The sequence below is a fragment of the Gorilla gorilla genome, chromosome 5 (assembly GCF_029281585.2).
Source record: "Gorilla gorilla gorilla isolate KB3781 chromosome 5, NHGRI_mGorGor1-v2.1_pri, whole genome shotgun sequence".
Taxonomy (NCBI): Eukaryota; Metazoa; Chordata; class Mammalia; order Primates; family Hominidae; genus Gorilla; species Gorilla gorilla.
Window position 1 is genome coordinate 163,036,149 of NC_073229.2, and position 15,302 is coordinate 163,051,450.

Here is a 15,302-nt window from a genome sequence, read left to right on the forward strand (position 1 = left end):
ATTTTTTTTATAGAACTTTGAAAATATTTCATTTTTTTTTCTTGAGAAGTCAGAAGTTTTATTGTTGATCCTTTAAAGGTAACATTTCTATCATCTCTAGCTGCTTTTTGGACTTTTTTTCTTTCATTTTCAGTAATGTTATTGTGATATACCTAGGTGTGTGTTTGTATGTATCTTGTTTTGTAGTGATTTTTGAGTCTGAGACTTAATATCTTTTATCAGTTTTGAAATGTTCTCAGATGTTATTTCTTCATATTGATTCTGCCCCATTCTCTCCCTTTTTCTCCTAGTATTCCAATACTTATAGGTTGGAAAGATTCACCATGTCTCATAACTTTCATATTCTTTTATACACATTTTCCATTTCTGTGACCTTCAGTATTTCAGTCTGGATTTTCTTTGGACCTATCTTTCAGTTTACTAATTGTTTCTTTAGCTAGATTCTAATCTGATCTTAAACCCATCCATTGAGTTCTAAATTTCAGTTATTATATATTTTCAGTTCTAGAATATTAATTCTTTTGCCAAAATTTTCTACCTAGTCATTTATTTTAGATATATTAATTATAGAGTATTTATTTCTGCAAAGTTCATGTTTGATGATTACAATATTTGGATCACCTGAGGATCTCTCTATAGTTATTAAAAATAAAAAAGAAAAAAGAATTCTTGTCTATTGTATGTTCTAGTTGATTTTCATTGAGTACCAGATACTGAGTATACAAAATTAATGTGATCCTTTGAGTCTCTGGGTGATGTTTTCTTCCTCCGGAGAGAATTTACTTTTGCTTCTGGCACGTCTAGTGCTAGGAACAAATCCTACAAATCCAGTCAAGGAATGAGATGTTTCAAAGCTGGCTTCAGTCTTTGTGAGAGTTTGTCTAATTAAGTATTATCCTTCCTGAAAAGAATCTTAACTGAAAGCTGGTGTGATTACCAAGGCTCTCCCCTCTTAGTGGGCCCTAAATTTCCATTTGTGTCCTCTCTTCCCTGTGAGAATGCCCAAGATTCTTTTTTAGCATCTAAGTCTTTTAGTCATAACTTTCTGTTCTGCTTCTCAGCCTAACAAGCTTTGCTTTGGAACTGACAAATGCCTTGAAGTAAAAAGTGATGCCAAATATCAGGCTTACCTCTCTGGGTTTCCCTTCTTTCTGGGGTCTTGGTTGAACAAGTCCTTATTGCATTGATAGCTCTATAATATAGCCTTCAAATAATTGTTTGTATAATATTTGGTCTAGGTATTTCATCAGTTCAAACCACATGAAATTTTCTCTTTTCATATGTCAAAATGGCTGAATATTGGCAATATCGTACACTTCAGTCAAAATTATTCTCAATGAGAGGGTTAATCTGAAAGAAACTATTCCACTATTGCTAGAAGCTGAATTCTTAGAATCTAGGGTCAACGTAACCAAATGCTATTGGAACATTGGATAAGTGTCACAAAGATGTCTAATACATACATTCACATATAACATATATATTCATCAAATAATATTTTTCCTGTGGAACAAGATATGCTTCTTATTTCCAAGTCAAGTTCAGATAGTAAGTCAGTAGTAGCATTTAAAAACGTTATATCTGGCCAGGTGCAGTGGCTTACACCTGTAATCCCAGCACTTTGGGAGGCTGAAGCGGGAGGATCACCTGAAGTCAGGCGTTCCAGACCAGCCTGGCCAACAGGGCAAAACCCCATCTCTAGTAAAAATACACAAAAAACTAGGTGGGCATGGTGGCATGCGCCTGTAATCCCAGCTACTCAGGAGGCTGAGGCAAGAGAATTGCTTGAACCCAGAAGGCAGAGGTTGTAGTGAGCTGAGATCGCGCCACTGCACTCCAGCCTGGGCAACAGAGCAGGACTCCATCTCAAAAAAAAAACATAGAAATAAAAATAAAAGTCCGGGTGCGGTGGTTCACACCTGTAATCCCAGCACTTTGGGAGGCCAAGGTGGGCGGATCACGAGGTCAGGAGATGGAGACCATCCTGGCTAACATGGTGAAACCTCGTCTCTACTAAAAAAACAAAAAAATCAGCCAGGCGTGGTGGCGGGCGCCTGTAGTCCCAGCTACTCTGGAGGCTGAGGCAGGAGAACGGCATGAACCTGGGAGGCAGAGCTTGCAATGAGCCAAGCTCGTGCCACTGCACTCCAGCCTGGGCGACAGAGTGAGACTCTGTCTCAAAATAAGTAAAATAAAATATAAAAAAATTAAAACCTTCAATTTTATATAAACATTGTAGAAACAAATGGATTTGCATACAAATTCTCAGAGATTTTTGTACCAGAAATCTCAGTGTAATGAAAAAGTATCTGTGTACCTGAAAATATTATTGCTAGAAAACTGTCTGAAAACAATTTGTGACTCATCTTCCTCTTGTTTCTGAAGGATTGCTTATGGATGCCCAAATGCGTTAAGTTCGGATGGTTTCTGCCCTATACTCCAACAGATAATGAGTATGGTGCTTGGAAGCGCCATTACGTTGCTTGTGTGTCCCACTTAGACTGGCTGACACCTAGGGAGGCTGCTGCTACTTATGGGACGCTGAATGAACCCAAAACAGAAGATGAGGAACTACTGGAGAGACAAAGAGAAAAGTGCCTGAGGAAAAGAATTTGGGAGAAAATTGCACTACGTAAGAGTAAGTAGCATTTTAAACCTTTATATCTTAGGTAAATATTGTAGACACAAATGGATTCACATACAAATTCCCACAGAGGACAGCCCTGTCTTTCGGAATACTCTGAGTGGCAGTCTTAAGTATTTTCCAGATGAGCTTTTTTCTTTACTGTATATTTCAAGTTAATTGATGAGAAAAACAAAGATTTCAGACAAAATACATAAGGTTAAATATCAGTGCTTCCATTGCTACTCTGGCTCCTCTCAGGCTTAAAAGACCAAAAACAAAGAGGAAAAAGATGCTTGAACATGGGAAAAAAGCAAATAAATAGGTTCAAAACAGAGGAATTGGGAGTGGTGAAAAAAGGAGGAGAAATGCAAGTGAAAATGGAAGCAGGGAAAATGGCATTTAAAAAAGGAGAAAGAGGACAGCTCTTTCCGCTCTTTTTAAAGCCTCTTTCAGTTAAGCCCCCTATTTATTTATTTATTTATTTTACTTTTGAGACAGGGTCTCACTGTCACCCAGGCTGTGCAGTGGTATGATCTCTGGCTCACTGCAGCCTCGATTTCTGAGGCTCAAGTGATCCTCCCACCTCAGCCTCCCGAGTAGCTGGGGCCACAGGTGCACACCACCATGCCTTGCTAATTTTTTGTATTTTTGTAGCGATGGGGTTTCTCCATGTTGGCCAGGCTGGTCCCGAATTCCTGGGCTCAAGTGACCCACCCACCCTGGCCTCCCAAGGTGCTGGGATCACAGGCAGAGCCACGGCGCCCAGCCTCAGCTAGGCCTTATGCTTTATGCAGTGTGTAAAAGAAAACAGCAAAACTGATTAGAGTTCTCCCATGTTTTCTTCCCACTAACCCTCTGGTGAGATCGTGACAAATAAGAAATTGCTTGAAGGCAAGAAGAAGGGCACAAATGAATGTGACACCTATCAATTGATTAACTGGTCTCCACGAGAAAAGGGTTGCTTGTTTGCTTGTTCTCTGAGCTTTGTTTCTTGACCTGAAATGACTGGTAGCTCACAGCCACAGTGCCGAGAGGATGAGAAATCCAAACCGAGTGCATGAAAATGGCTGTAATTATTGTCATTTGGAACCTTGCCCTGGTACAGCTTTATTTTTGATGCCTTTATCTGTGTGGACTTGGCTGGGAGAAGTATGAAGTAATCAGCCCCGCCTGCTGTTCTTTGTTTTTCAGAGGAGTTATTCAAAGTTCGACCCCCTTGGGTGAGTGGAACTTGCTGCTCTAGCGTGCTAAAGCCCAGATGCCAACCACGCCTCTCCCAGACTGTAAGGGAGCGAGTGGGATTACATGAAGCTTTGGAGAAACAGCTTGTTTTGACATCGTCAGAAACCCTGCCCAAGCGGTAAGCAAAATTCCATCTACTGAAGGCTCAACACCATCCCAATACCAATAATTCACTCTAGAATAAATTTAGCTATCACGCAGAAATCTTGTGTAATTCTGTGGCTCATATCCTATGAAATATCAGTAAAGATAATTAATTTTCTAGAACAGTAGTCAAACATGCCTTCTGAAGAGGTAAACATATAACATACAAAACTTACATTTCAAATGTTCTTTTTTTTTTTTTTGAGATGAAGTCTTGCCACATTGCGCAGGCTGGTGTCAAACTTGTGGACTCAAGCGATCCTCCTGCCATCCTCCCAAATAGCTGCGATTACAGGCATGTGCCACTGAGCCCAGCTTTATATATTCTCAACTCTGCATTGAAGCTATATTGTGGATATAGTATATTTTCTGTATTAAGTTATTGAACAAAAATAACATTTTTCCACAAGTGTTTTCTACGAAGTAAGAGTATCCAAATGGTATCCAAATATAACTTCCACTTATATTTGTATGTACAAATATAATTCTTTTATAATAGAGAAACATCGGCTGCATTCAGATACCAAATCATACTATAGAGTGAAATTACCAGAAATTCAATTCTATCTGACATTCATAACCATCACCATTGTGCATCTGCTTAGAATTTCTTTTTAACTTTTAACTTTGGATTTTTTTTTTTTTTTTTTTTTTTTTTTTTTTTTTTGAGACGGAGTCTCACTCTGTCACCCAGGCTAGAGTGCAGCGGCACAATCTCAGCTTACTGCAACCTCCACCTCCTGGGTTCAAGCGATTCTTCTGCCTCAGCCTCCAGAGCAGCTGGGACTATAGGTGCGCACTACCATGCCCGGCTAATTTTTGTATTTTGTAGTAGAGACGGGGTTTCACCATACTGGCCAGGCTGGTCTCAAACTCCTGACCTCAGGTGATCCACCGGCCTTGGCCTCCCAGAATGCTGGGATTACAGACATGAGCCACCATGCCCAGCCAACTTTGGATTCTTGAGATCATGTAATCTCACTCACCTAAGTTTCAAATGAGGAAACTGAGGCCTAGGAAGGTGACATGACTTACCCACATGTCAAAGTGTCAAACACTAGAACCTAAAACTCTAAAATTCCAGCACTCTTTCAACTTCACCCACTGATGCTACATATGGATCTCTGTGTATCTGAACATTTGTGAATGTGTGCATGTACATTTACTTGTTCAAGGCACAAAGAATTTTAAGAGGCCAGGCATGATGGCTCATGCTTATAATCCCAGCACTTTGGGAGGCTGAGGTGGGAGGATCACTTGAATTCAGGAGTTGGAGACCAGCCTCGGCAACATAGCAAGACCCCATCTTTCCCCCCCCCAAAAAAAAAGAAATCTGGGTGTGATGGCACACACCTGTGGTCTCAGCTACTCAGGAGGCTGAGGTGGGAGGATTGCTTGAGCCTGGGAAGTTGAGGCTGCAGTGAACTGTGATGACACAACTGCACTCCAGCCTGAGTGAGAGAACAAGACCCTGTCACTTAAATTTTTTTTTTTTTATAAAAAGAATTTTAAGAAGCACAGGGCAGCCCCTGCTCCTGGTATTGTTGGGGGTGAGGGTGGCTGTGGAGAGAATGAAGACATTATTTAGGAACAACTGAGGCCTAGAAGGAAATTCAAAATCTCTCAGCTACTTCTTTTTAAATATCTTTTTGAACTCCCAAATATGTCATTACATTCATTTAAGTGCCCCATAAGAGCTAAGTAAGTTCCAAGAGACTGTTCCGGCATCCCACATGTGGCGGAGGAGAGGCTCAGAGAACAGATTTGGCCTCACCCCACCCAGGAGCTCCATTTGCTACTGTCCTCACAAAACACAGGGTGAGGCTAAGGCATGGAGGCCACGTGCCTTGTAGAGTAGAGCTGATGCCCAGAGACACATGCTGCGTACTTACCAAAACTCAAGGTAAGAGAAAATGAAAACTTCTCATATTTCCTTTTTCTCCACAGAAGCAATATTTCTGGAAGCCATTCCTACCCTTTATTATCAAAGAAAAATTGGCATGGAGTTCATAAAAATGATGACAGCTCTTCATATGCTCTCCGGCCACACTTCATGTTAATATCATCCCGGATTCCTGCGTATGAGGTACAGTATGTTATGAGGCCAGTCCTATCCTGATTTTTTTTTGTTTTTTGTTTTTTTTCATCCAGACTAGAGGGTGTGTGACAAGCTTTTGGCCACCATGTGTATGAAAAATGATTCAACTTCTAAAAGGAAAATCAAGCCAGGTGTGGTGGCACATAACTGTAGTCCCAGCTACTCAGAAGGCTGAGGTGGGAAGATCACTGGAGCCCAGGAGATGGAGGCTGCAGTGAGCTGTGATCTCACCACTGCACTCCAGCCTGGGCAACAGAGTGAGACTCTGTTTCTATAAAAAAAATAAAAGGCCGGGTGCAGTGACTCACACCTATAATCCCAGCACTTTGGGAGGTCAAGGTAGGTGGATCACCTGAGGTCAGGAGTTCAAGACCAGCCTGGCAAACGTGGCGAAACCCCATCTCTACTAAAAGTAGAAAAAAAATAGCCGGGTGTGGTGGTGTGTGCCGAGTAGTCCCAGCTACTCGGGAGAGTGAGGCATGAGAATTGCTTGAACCCAGGAGATGGACGTTGTAGTGATCTGGACACTGCACTCCCACCTGGGTGACAGAGTAAGACACTGTCTCAAAAAACAAAACAAAACAAAACAAAAGAAACAAAAACCCCAGAAGCAATAAAGGTAATCATAAATCAAAATTATTTTGAAAAAGCATTAAAGGCCCAAACTTTTTTTTTTTTTTTTTTTTGAGATGGAGTCTCGCACTGTTGCCCAGGCTGGAGTGCAGTGGCGCGATCTCAGCTCACTGCCAGCTCTACCTCCTGGGTTCACGCTGTTCTCCTGCCTCAGCCTCCTGAGTAGCTGGGACTACAGGCACCCGCCACCACGCCCGGCTTTTTTTTTTTTTTTGTAAAGACGGGGTTTAGCCATGTTAGCCAGGATGGTCTCAATCTCCTGACCTCGTGATCCGCCTGCCTTGGCCTCCCAAAGTGCTGGGATTACAGGCGTGAGCCACCGCACCCAGCCTAAAGGCCCAAACTTTTAACTGAGGCCTTTTAACTGAGAGGTGATAACTCACTCAAGTCTCAAAGTTGCAAACGATAGAACCTAAAATCCTAAAATTCCAACACTCTTTTAGCTTCACCCATTGATGCTACATGTAGACCTCTGTGTCTGAACATTTGTGAGCGTGTGTATTAGTCTGTTCTCACACTGCTATAAAAAATACCCAAGATTGGGTAATTTATAAAGGAAAGAGGTTTAATTAACTCAGTTTCACGTGGCAAGGAGGCCTCAGGAAACTTACAGTCATGGCAGAAGGCTAAGGGGAAGCAAGGACCTTCTTCACATGACAGCAGGAGAGAGAAGAATGAGCAGAGGAAATGCCAGACACTTATGAAGCCATCAGATCTCATGAAAACTCACTCAGTGTCATGAGAACGGCATGCGGGAAACTGCCCCCATGATCCAGTCACCTCCCACCAGGTCCCTCCCTCGACACACAGGGATTATGGGGATTACAATTCAAGATGAGATTTGGGTAGGGACACAAAGCCAAACCATATCAGTGTGCATGTCCAATAAATTTTTGTTGAATTGAATTTGTTGCATTTAATCCAAAAAAGGAGCATGCTGATTAAGAATTACTTTAAAACTTCTCTGAAATTCCCAGATAGTATTATGTAACCACCATCTCAAAAAAGAAGAATGTCAGAAATCCTGTTTGGTTTTTCTATAATGAAGTTATAGATTTTAATTTTAATATGAATAATATAAAAATAAAGGAAGCACAAAGACGACCTTTGTATCTATATATGTGAGTGTATATGTATATATATATGTGTACCTGTATGTATTGATATGCACACATAGGGATATATACTTAGAAAAGTTTCTATTTGTAACAAAATGGCTCCTTTTAAGATATGAACTCACTTCTTCCGGGCATCTAAGAGTCAGCTCTAATCACTGATAACCGGTGAGCTCAGTGGATCCACATGAAAGCGAGATCAGATCCTTGATCTCCATGTGGGCCATAGTTTCCACAGTGTTTAATAATGCATCATGCTGGCCGGGCATGGTGGCTCACACCTATAATCCCAACACTTTAGGAGGCAAAGGCAGGATAATTGCTGGGACTACAGCTACACGCCACCACACCCACCTAATTTTTGTATTTTTTGTAGAGACAGGGGTTTCATCATGTTGCCCAGGCTGGTCTCGAACTCTTGAGCTCAAGTTATCCGTCAGCCTTGGTCTCCCAGAGTGCTGGGATTACAAGTGTAAGCCACTGTGCTTGGCCACTATTACTTTTTAAAAGTTATTTATATGTCTTTGTGCATGGCGTGCACAAAGATAAAAAGGCTGGAAGAAAATAATCTAAATTGTTAATAGTATTTATCTCTGAGTGGAATTACATGTGTACTTAATTTTCTCCTCCTATAATTAGAAATAAACTAATTTTAATAGAAACCAAGGAGGAAGCTTATCTTCTTCCATAATCTCTGAAAAGAAAATTCTTTAGAAATCACGGCGTATTTTGTATCCGTTCTATTTCTTTCATTAATAAATATTCTAAAATAGTGGGTCTTGGCTCTTACAGCTTTGGTTTCATTCTCCAGATGGTGGTGGAGAGTGTGAAGGCTGGTGTTGTTTCTGTGGTATATGAACACAGCGTAACCTTGGAAAGCCTTCTGTATCTTATAGAAAAAGCTCTGGATGGGCAGAAGGCACAGAGCATCGGAATATTTAGCGATGGAGACAGCAGAGAAATCAATTTACTCCAAGGTAGGCCTGGGGATTGGCGGATGAACAACCATGGAACTTCGTGCTGTGCAGTTTGTCCACAGTGTGACTTTCGGAGGACTATTTCAGTTCCAAGTTGCTAAAACGTGTTGATTTTTTGGCTTTATGAAAAAAGCGAGGCTTTTTTCTTTTTTAATTCAGGGTCTCTGTCACCCAGGCTGGAGTGCACTGGTGTGATCATGGCTCACTGCAGCCTGGACTTCCCAGGCTCAAGTGATCTACCCACCTCAGCCTCCTGAGCAGCTGGGACCACAGGTGTGTGCCGCCACGCCCAGCTAATTTTTGTATTTTTTGTAGAGATGGGGTTTCTCCATGTTGCCCATGCTGGTCCCAAACTCTCTCCTGCCTTAGCCTCTCAAAGGGCTGGGATTACAGGGGTGAGCCACCACACCCCAACTGTGAAGCAATTTTTTTGATGACCGTTTTTTCAAATTTTGATTAAAGAAACAGGTTACTGTCTTAACCATTTTGAAGTGTGCATTCAGTATTGTTTGTTCACATTGTTGTGAAACAGCTCTCCAAAAATTTTCCATCTTGCAAAACTGAAACTCTGTGCCCACTGAAAAAAAACTTCTCTTTTCTCCTCTCCACAGGCCCTGGCAACCACCATTCTACTTCATTTCTATGAATTGGAGTATTTTAGATACTCTTATAGGAGACTCACACAGTATTTGTCGTTTTGTGACTTTTTTTTTTTTTGAGACAGAGTCTTGCTCTTGTCGCCCAGGCTGGAGTGCAGCGGCACAATCTCAGCTCACTGCAACCTCTCTCTGCCTCCGGGGTTCAAGCGATTCTCCTGCCTCAGCCTCCCAAGTAGTTGTGATTACAGGCGTCCACCACCATGCCTGGCTAATTTTTGTATTTTTAGTAGAGATAGGGTTCCACTATGTTGGCCAGGATGGTCTTGCACTCATGACCTCCAGTGATCCACCTGCCTCGGCCTCCCAAAGTGCTGGGATTACAGGCATGAGCCACTTTGCCCGGCTGTGACTGGCTTATGTCACTTGGTATAATGTCCTGAAAGGTCATCCGTGTTGTATGTGTTCCTTTTAAGGGCATGTATGTATATGGTATGTTTTGTTTATCTGTTCATCCACTGATGGAAATTGGGTTGCTTCCACTTATATTGTGAATAGTGCTGCTATTGTTGAATATGGGTATGCAACCATCTCTTTGAGATCCTGCTTTCAATTTTGAATATATACCCAGAAATGGGATTGATGGATTATATGATAGTTCTATTTTTAACTTTTAAAGAAATCTCCAGCCTGGTGCAGTGGCTCATGCCTATAATCCCAACGCTTTGGGAGGCTGAGGCAGGTGGATCATCCGAGGTCAGGAGTTCGAGACCAGCCTGACCAACATAGAGAAACCCCGTCTCTACTAAAAACACAAAATTAGCTGGGCGTGGTAGTACATGCCTGAGATCCCAGCTACTCGGGAGGCTGAGGCAGGAGAATCGCTTGAACCCGGGAGGCGGACGTCACGGTGAGCCGAGATTGCACCTCCAGCCTGGGCAATAAGAGCGAAACTCCATCTCAAAAAAAAAAAAAAAAAAAAAAGAGAAACAGAGAAAGAAAAAGAAATCTTGAATTCTCGATGCTGTTTTCCATAGCAGTTGCATCATTTCATAATCCCACCAACAGTGCACGACGTTTACAATCTCTACACATCCCACATCCTTGCCAACATTTATTTTCTGTGTGTATCTGTGCTTTTTTTTTGTTTTGTTGGTTTTTTTCTTGGAGACAGAGCCTCGCTCTGTTTCCTAAGGTGAAATGCAGTGGCGTGATCATAGCTTATTGTAGCCTTGAACTCCTAGGCTCAAGTGATCCTTTTTCCTCAGTGTGTCCTAAGTAGCTGATGCACATCATCATATCCAGCTAATTTCTGTTTTTATTTTTTAGAGATGGGGTCCCACTACATTGTCCAGGCTGGTCTGGAACAACTAGCCTCAAGCAATCCTTCCACCTCAGCCCCTAATGTGCTAGAATTACAGGTGTGGGCCACTGTGCCTAGCCTTTTCTTTTTTTTTTTTTTTTAAATAGTAGCCATCCTAATGGATGTAATATCTCATCGTGGTTTTGATTTGCATTTCTCTGATTAGTGATGTCAAGCATCTTTTAATAGGCTTGTTGGCCATTTGGTTATCTTCTTCAGAGAAATGTCTATTCAAGTCCTTTGCACATTTTTAAAAATTGGGTTATTTGATTTTTTTCACTGTTGAGTTATAGTTCATATATTCCAAATACTATTCCCTGATCAAATATATGATTTGCAAATATTTTCTCCCATTGCATAGATTTCATTTTCACTGTGTTGATTGTACACTTTGATGCACAAAAGTTTTAAATTTGATGAAAATGCAGCAATTTTAATAGTAAATACCAAGATCTATAAATTGGTGTACACTAACAACATTTATTGTATTCCTAGTTGGCTACAGATTATTATATTCCTAGTTTCCTACAAAGGAAAGGAATGGCTGATATCATCAACTTGTTACAGGGCAGCCGTCAAAAATCTCAGTGGGGTGGAGCATGGTGGCTCATACCTGTAATCCTGGCACTTTGGGAGGCTGAGGTAGGCGGCTCTCTTGAGCCCAGGAGCCCACAGCAGCCTGGGCAACATGGCAACACCCCATCTATACAAAAAATACAAAAAAATTAGCTGGATGTGGTGGCATACACCTCTGTAGTCGCAGCTACTCCTTGGGAGGATCCCGGCGGGGCAGAGGTTGAAGTCAGTCATTGAGCCACTGCACTCCAGCCTGGGCTACAGAGCAAGACTCTGTCTTAAAGAAAAACAAAAACAAACCAAAAACCCCCCAGCCCTCTGCCCCTCAAAACAAACCTCAACGGTTACTTTTTTTTTTTTTTTCCAGGAGAAAGAGATGATGAATGTTTTAGAAGTAGATGTCTAGTTTCTATTTTTTTCTTATAGCTTGCATTCTTTCTTGCTTATACTTAAAGTAAAATTGTTTTAAAACTTACTCAAATGAAATCTTCCATTATTGTGGGATGAGGGGAGAGAAGGAATAAGATGATCCCAGATATGGCTGGAGTAAACCAGCAAAATGGCAAAGTGAGTCCCTGAGACACCCGTCAAATTGCCATCTCTGTGGTTGGGACTTCGTGTACTTGGAAAGTTTCAGTGAAATTTATCATTGGCAGAAACGAATTGACGTTTGTTTCACTTTACCTTACTTCTGGTTTTCCTTGTTTAGCTTACCTGTGCCTGGGGCAAGTTGTGTTCCACATCAGTTTTCTATGTCCTCCCAAAGTAAAGCACAGATACTATTTGTTTGGGGTTTAAATTTAAATGACATGGTAACTCTTCTCTAAATGGTGCAGAGATATTGGCAAGTTTATACGATGGGAGTAAGTTTATCTCGTGTGGAATGTCCTATTAGAGTTTCTTGATCTCAGCCTTTTTGTTCTCCAGGTAAGAAAAGTTTTCAAACTCTGCCTTTTCCTCATTCTGGGTGTTTTTTGTTTGTGTGTTTTTTGTTTGTTTGTTTTTTGTTTTTGTTTGAGATGGAGTCTCGCTCTGTCGCCCAGGCTGGAGTACAGTGGCACGATCTTGGCTCACTGCAACCTCCGCCTCCTGGGTTCAAGCGATTCTTCTGCCTCAGCCTCCTGAGTACCTGGGACTACAGGCGTGCACCACCACGCCCAGCTGACTTTTGTATTTTTAGCAGAGATGGTGTTTCACCATATTGGCCAGGCTGATCTCAAACTCCTGACCTTGTGATCCACCTGCCTCGGCCTCCCAAAGTGTGGGGATTACAGGCGTGAGCCACCGCGCCTGGCCCTTATTTTGTTTTTCTTAAGCAACAGTAACAGCAACAAAATACCTCAAAGAACTAGTTTACTTCTATATAATTGTGGTGTTTTCCCAAAAGCTTTTGCTTTAAAAACAACATCAAAACAAAGTCTGCTACCCTGTCACATGAAGAAGTCCTTTCTAGATATTTATAAAATATCTAGACCTCCCAGTGGGAGGGAGTGAAACACCAGAATTCTTTGCCTGTTTTCATTTCATCACCGGAGCCTGGGGATGCGGAGTTTCCAGGACTCCTTTAGAAATGGGTCCAGACCCATGCAGCTTAGTGGAATCATCACACAGAATTGTCGGGAAGTGAGAGAAAAGGAGAGTTTCAGTTGCTGTTTACCATCTCTGGGAGCCTTAACTTCTGCTCTGCACTACTTATTTTTTGATTGACAATCCTGGGAAACATTTCTACTTTGGAACTTGGTTGCAAAATCCCAGGACTTGCTGACCATCCCCCTAAACCCTGCATGTGCCTGATATCTTACCCTGCTGTACAGTGGAGGCAGAAATGCGATGTCGTAAACCTGAGTGCATAGTGTCCAATTTACCCAGGATGTGAAGGAGCCCAGGACCATGGAGATGGCCCCAACATGGTGCGGGAGGAAGCAGAGATGCCTCAGGTGTCTTGGTCTTACAGGCAGATGGCATTTGGATTTTGTGCTTACATTTTCACAAGCTGCTAATAATTTCTGTTCAGTATTATGTTAAAAGCTAATATGACATTTTGATTTTTTTTCCTCAGGCTATAAAATTGGTGTTAAAAATTTACTGAGGCCTGAAGTGAGAGATTTCTGGGAGAAATTAGGAAGCTATGTGGCCACTGAAGAAGAAGGGGGTCACGTGGACTTCTTCGTGCCCCTTGGAGCATCAGGTTAGCTCAGAACACCTTATAGAGAGACAGTGGCCATGCCACTTCATGGGGATATGTTGTGAATTATTGAAGTGCCCCTGGGTCAAATGATTCAGTCACATTTCACGCTTCAATTTCTTTTTTCTTTATACCTCACATATCCAGGTATTTCAAGAAAGTAGCAGTGAGGGATAGTGATGAAAGTAACCTGTCTCTACAGAAATACGGTCCCTAAATGGCAAGACCCAGGAGCATTATTTATATTTATTCTGGAAAACACAATAACACCAGTATCCAGGATATAAGGGAAAGTGCCTGACCATCATAGGAGCCATAATCACTCAATCCGAGAAAACACCCCCTGCCGCCTTCTGAACCTGGAGTAGGCATGAACTTTGGTGACCAAGAACCTGACCTTGAGTCCCGCCAATGTCATTGTTTAGCTTTGTGGCATTAGGCAAACTTGTGGACCTCCATTTCCTCATATGAAATTTAGAACAATGGTACCTTAGTGTATCTTAAGGACTTATGAATCTCAAGATGACATATTTAAATAATAAACACAGTGTAAATTCTTAGATAATATTAAAAACAGTGAGGTGCTTTGTAAAGATGAGTATGGCTAATGATGACTGAGGTTGCTGATATCATTTTAAGTGGCTGCCTGTCTAGAATCAGCAACTGTGATTCAAAGTTGACTTCTATGCTTGAAGAGAAACTTCAGAAGCATTAAGTCAAATTCATTCTTTGGAGATCTATTCAATAAAAGCTCTGCATTCATGCACAATGTTTACAAGCAGAGCAGGGGAGAGGGAATGTGAAATTAAATTTTCTCATACTGTTTTGTTGTTGTTGTTGTTAGCCATTCCTTGGGTAACTGTGAGTTTTGAAATTCTTTCTACTCCTCAAATTTCACAGGACTGTTCAACATATGCAAAGCAAGCCCCCTGGCAGGCTTCAATCAGAGGACAGGAAAAAATAAAAAGAATGGGAAAGAATTGTTTTAAACATGTAAATTTACAAAGTTATTCCAATTATATTTATATACATATATATATTTATTAAATCTCATTTATGTAGAAAATATGCTGGTCAGGTGTGGTGGCTCACGCCTGTAATCCCAGTACTTTGGGAGGCCAAGGTGGGCAGATCAACTGAGGTCAGGAGTTCGAGACTAGCCTGGCCAACATGGCAAAACCCCATCTCTACTAAAAATAGAAAAAAATAGCTGGGCGTGGTGGCAGACACCTGTAATCCCAGCTACTCAGGAGGCTGAGGCAGGAGAATCACTTGAACCTGGGAGGCAGAGGTTGCAGTGAGACAAGATCGCACCACTACACTCCAGCCTGGGCGACAGAGTGAGACTCCACCTCAGAAAAAATAAAAAAAAAAAAGAAAGAAAATATGCATAGAAAAATCTAAAAGGAAATATACCAAAATAGTAACAGCACCTATTTCTAGATGTGTTTTATAATTTTTCTACTTTTCTACTTTTGAAATTAGTTTTAAAAGACTAGGTTACAAAGAGTTGGATGGTGTGATCTCATTGTTTAAAACATGCATATGTGTGAGGTGGTGTATGTATAGAAAGATTCGGAAGGATGTATACCAAGGTATTCACACTGGTTGGATATAAGTGAGTTTTCCTTTTTTTCTCCCTTTTAAAAAATGTATTTTGTCTCAATTTCCTGTAATGAACTAATATTACTTTTATAATAAGAACAAAGCAAATATTTTAAGTGAAGAAGAAAAAGAAAGGACTTGG

General features: G+C 41.3%; 1 protein-coding gene across 1 annotated transcript in view; it reads left to right on the plus strand.

Moving 5' to 3' along the window:
* Positions 1-15,302, plus strand: part of ECT2L (epithelial cell transforming 2 like) — an 87,398-nt gene that overhangs the window by 25,520 nt on the left and 46,576 nt on the right. The window contains exons 4-8 of the mRNA XM_004044752.4: positions 2,386-2,638; positions 3,818-3,986; positions 5,960-6,098; positions 8,670-8,835; positions 13,430-13,558. Coding sequence (XP_004044800.4) covers positions 2,386-2,638; positions 3,818-3,986; positions 5,960-6,098; positions 8,670-8,835; positions 13,430-13,558 — 856 coding nt within the window. The remainder of the gene's footprint in view (positions 1-2,385; positions 2,639-3,817; positions 3,987-5,959; positions 6,099-8,669; positions 8,836-13,429; positions 13,559-15,302) is intronic.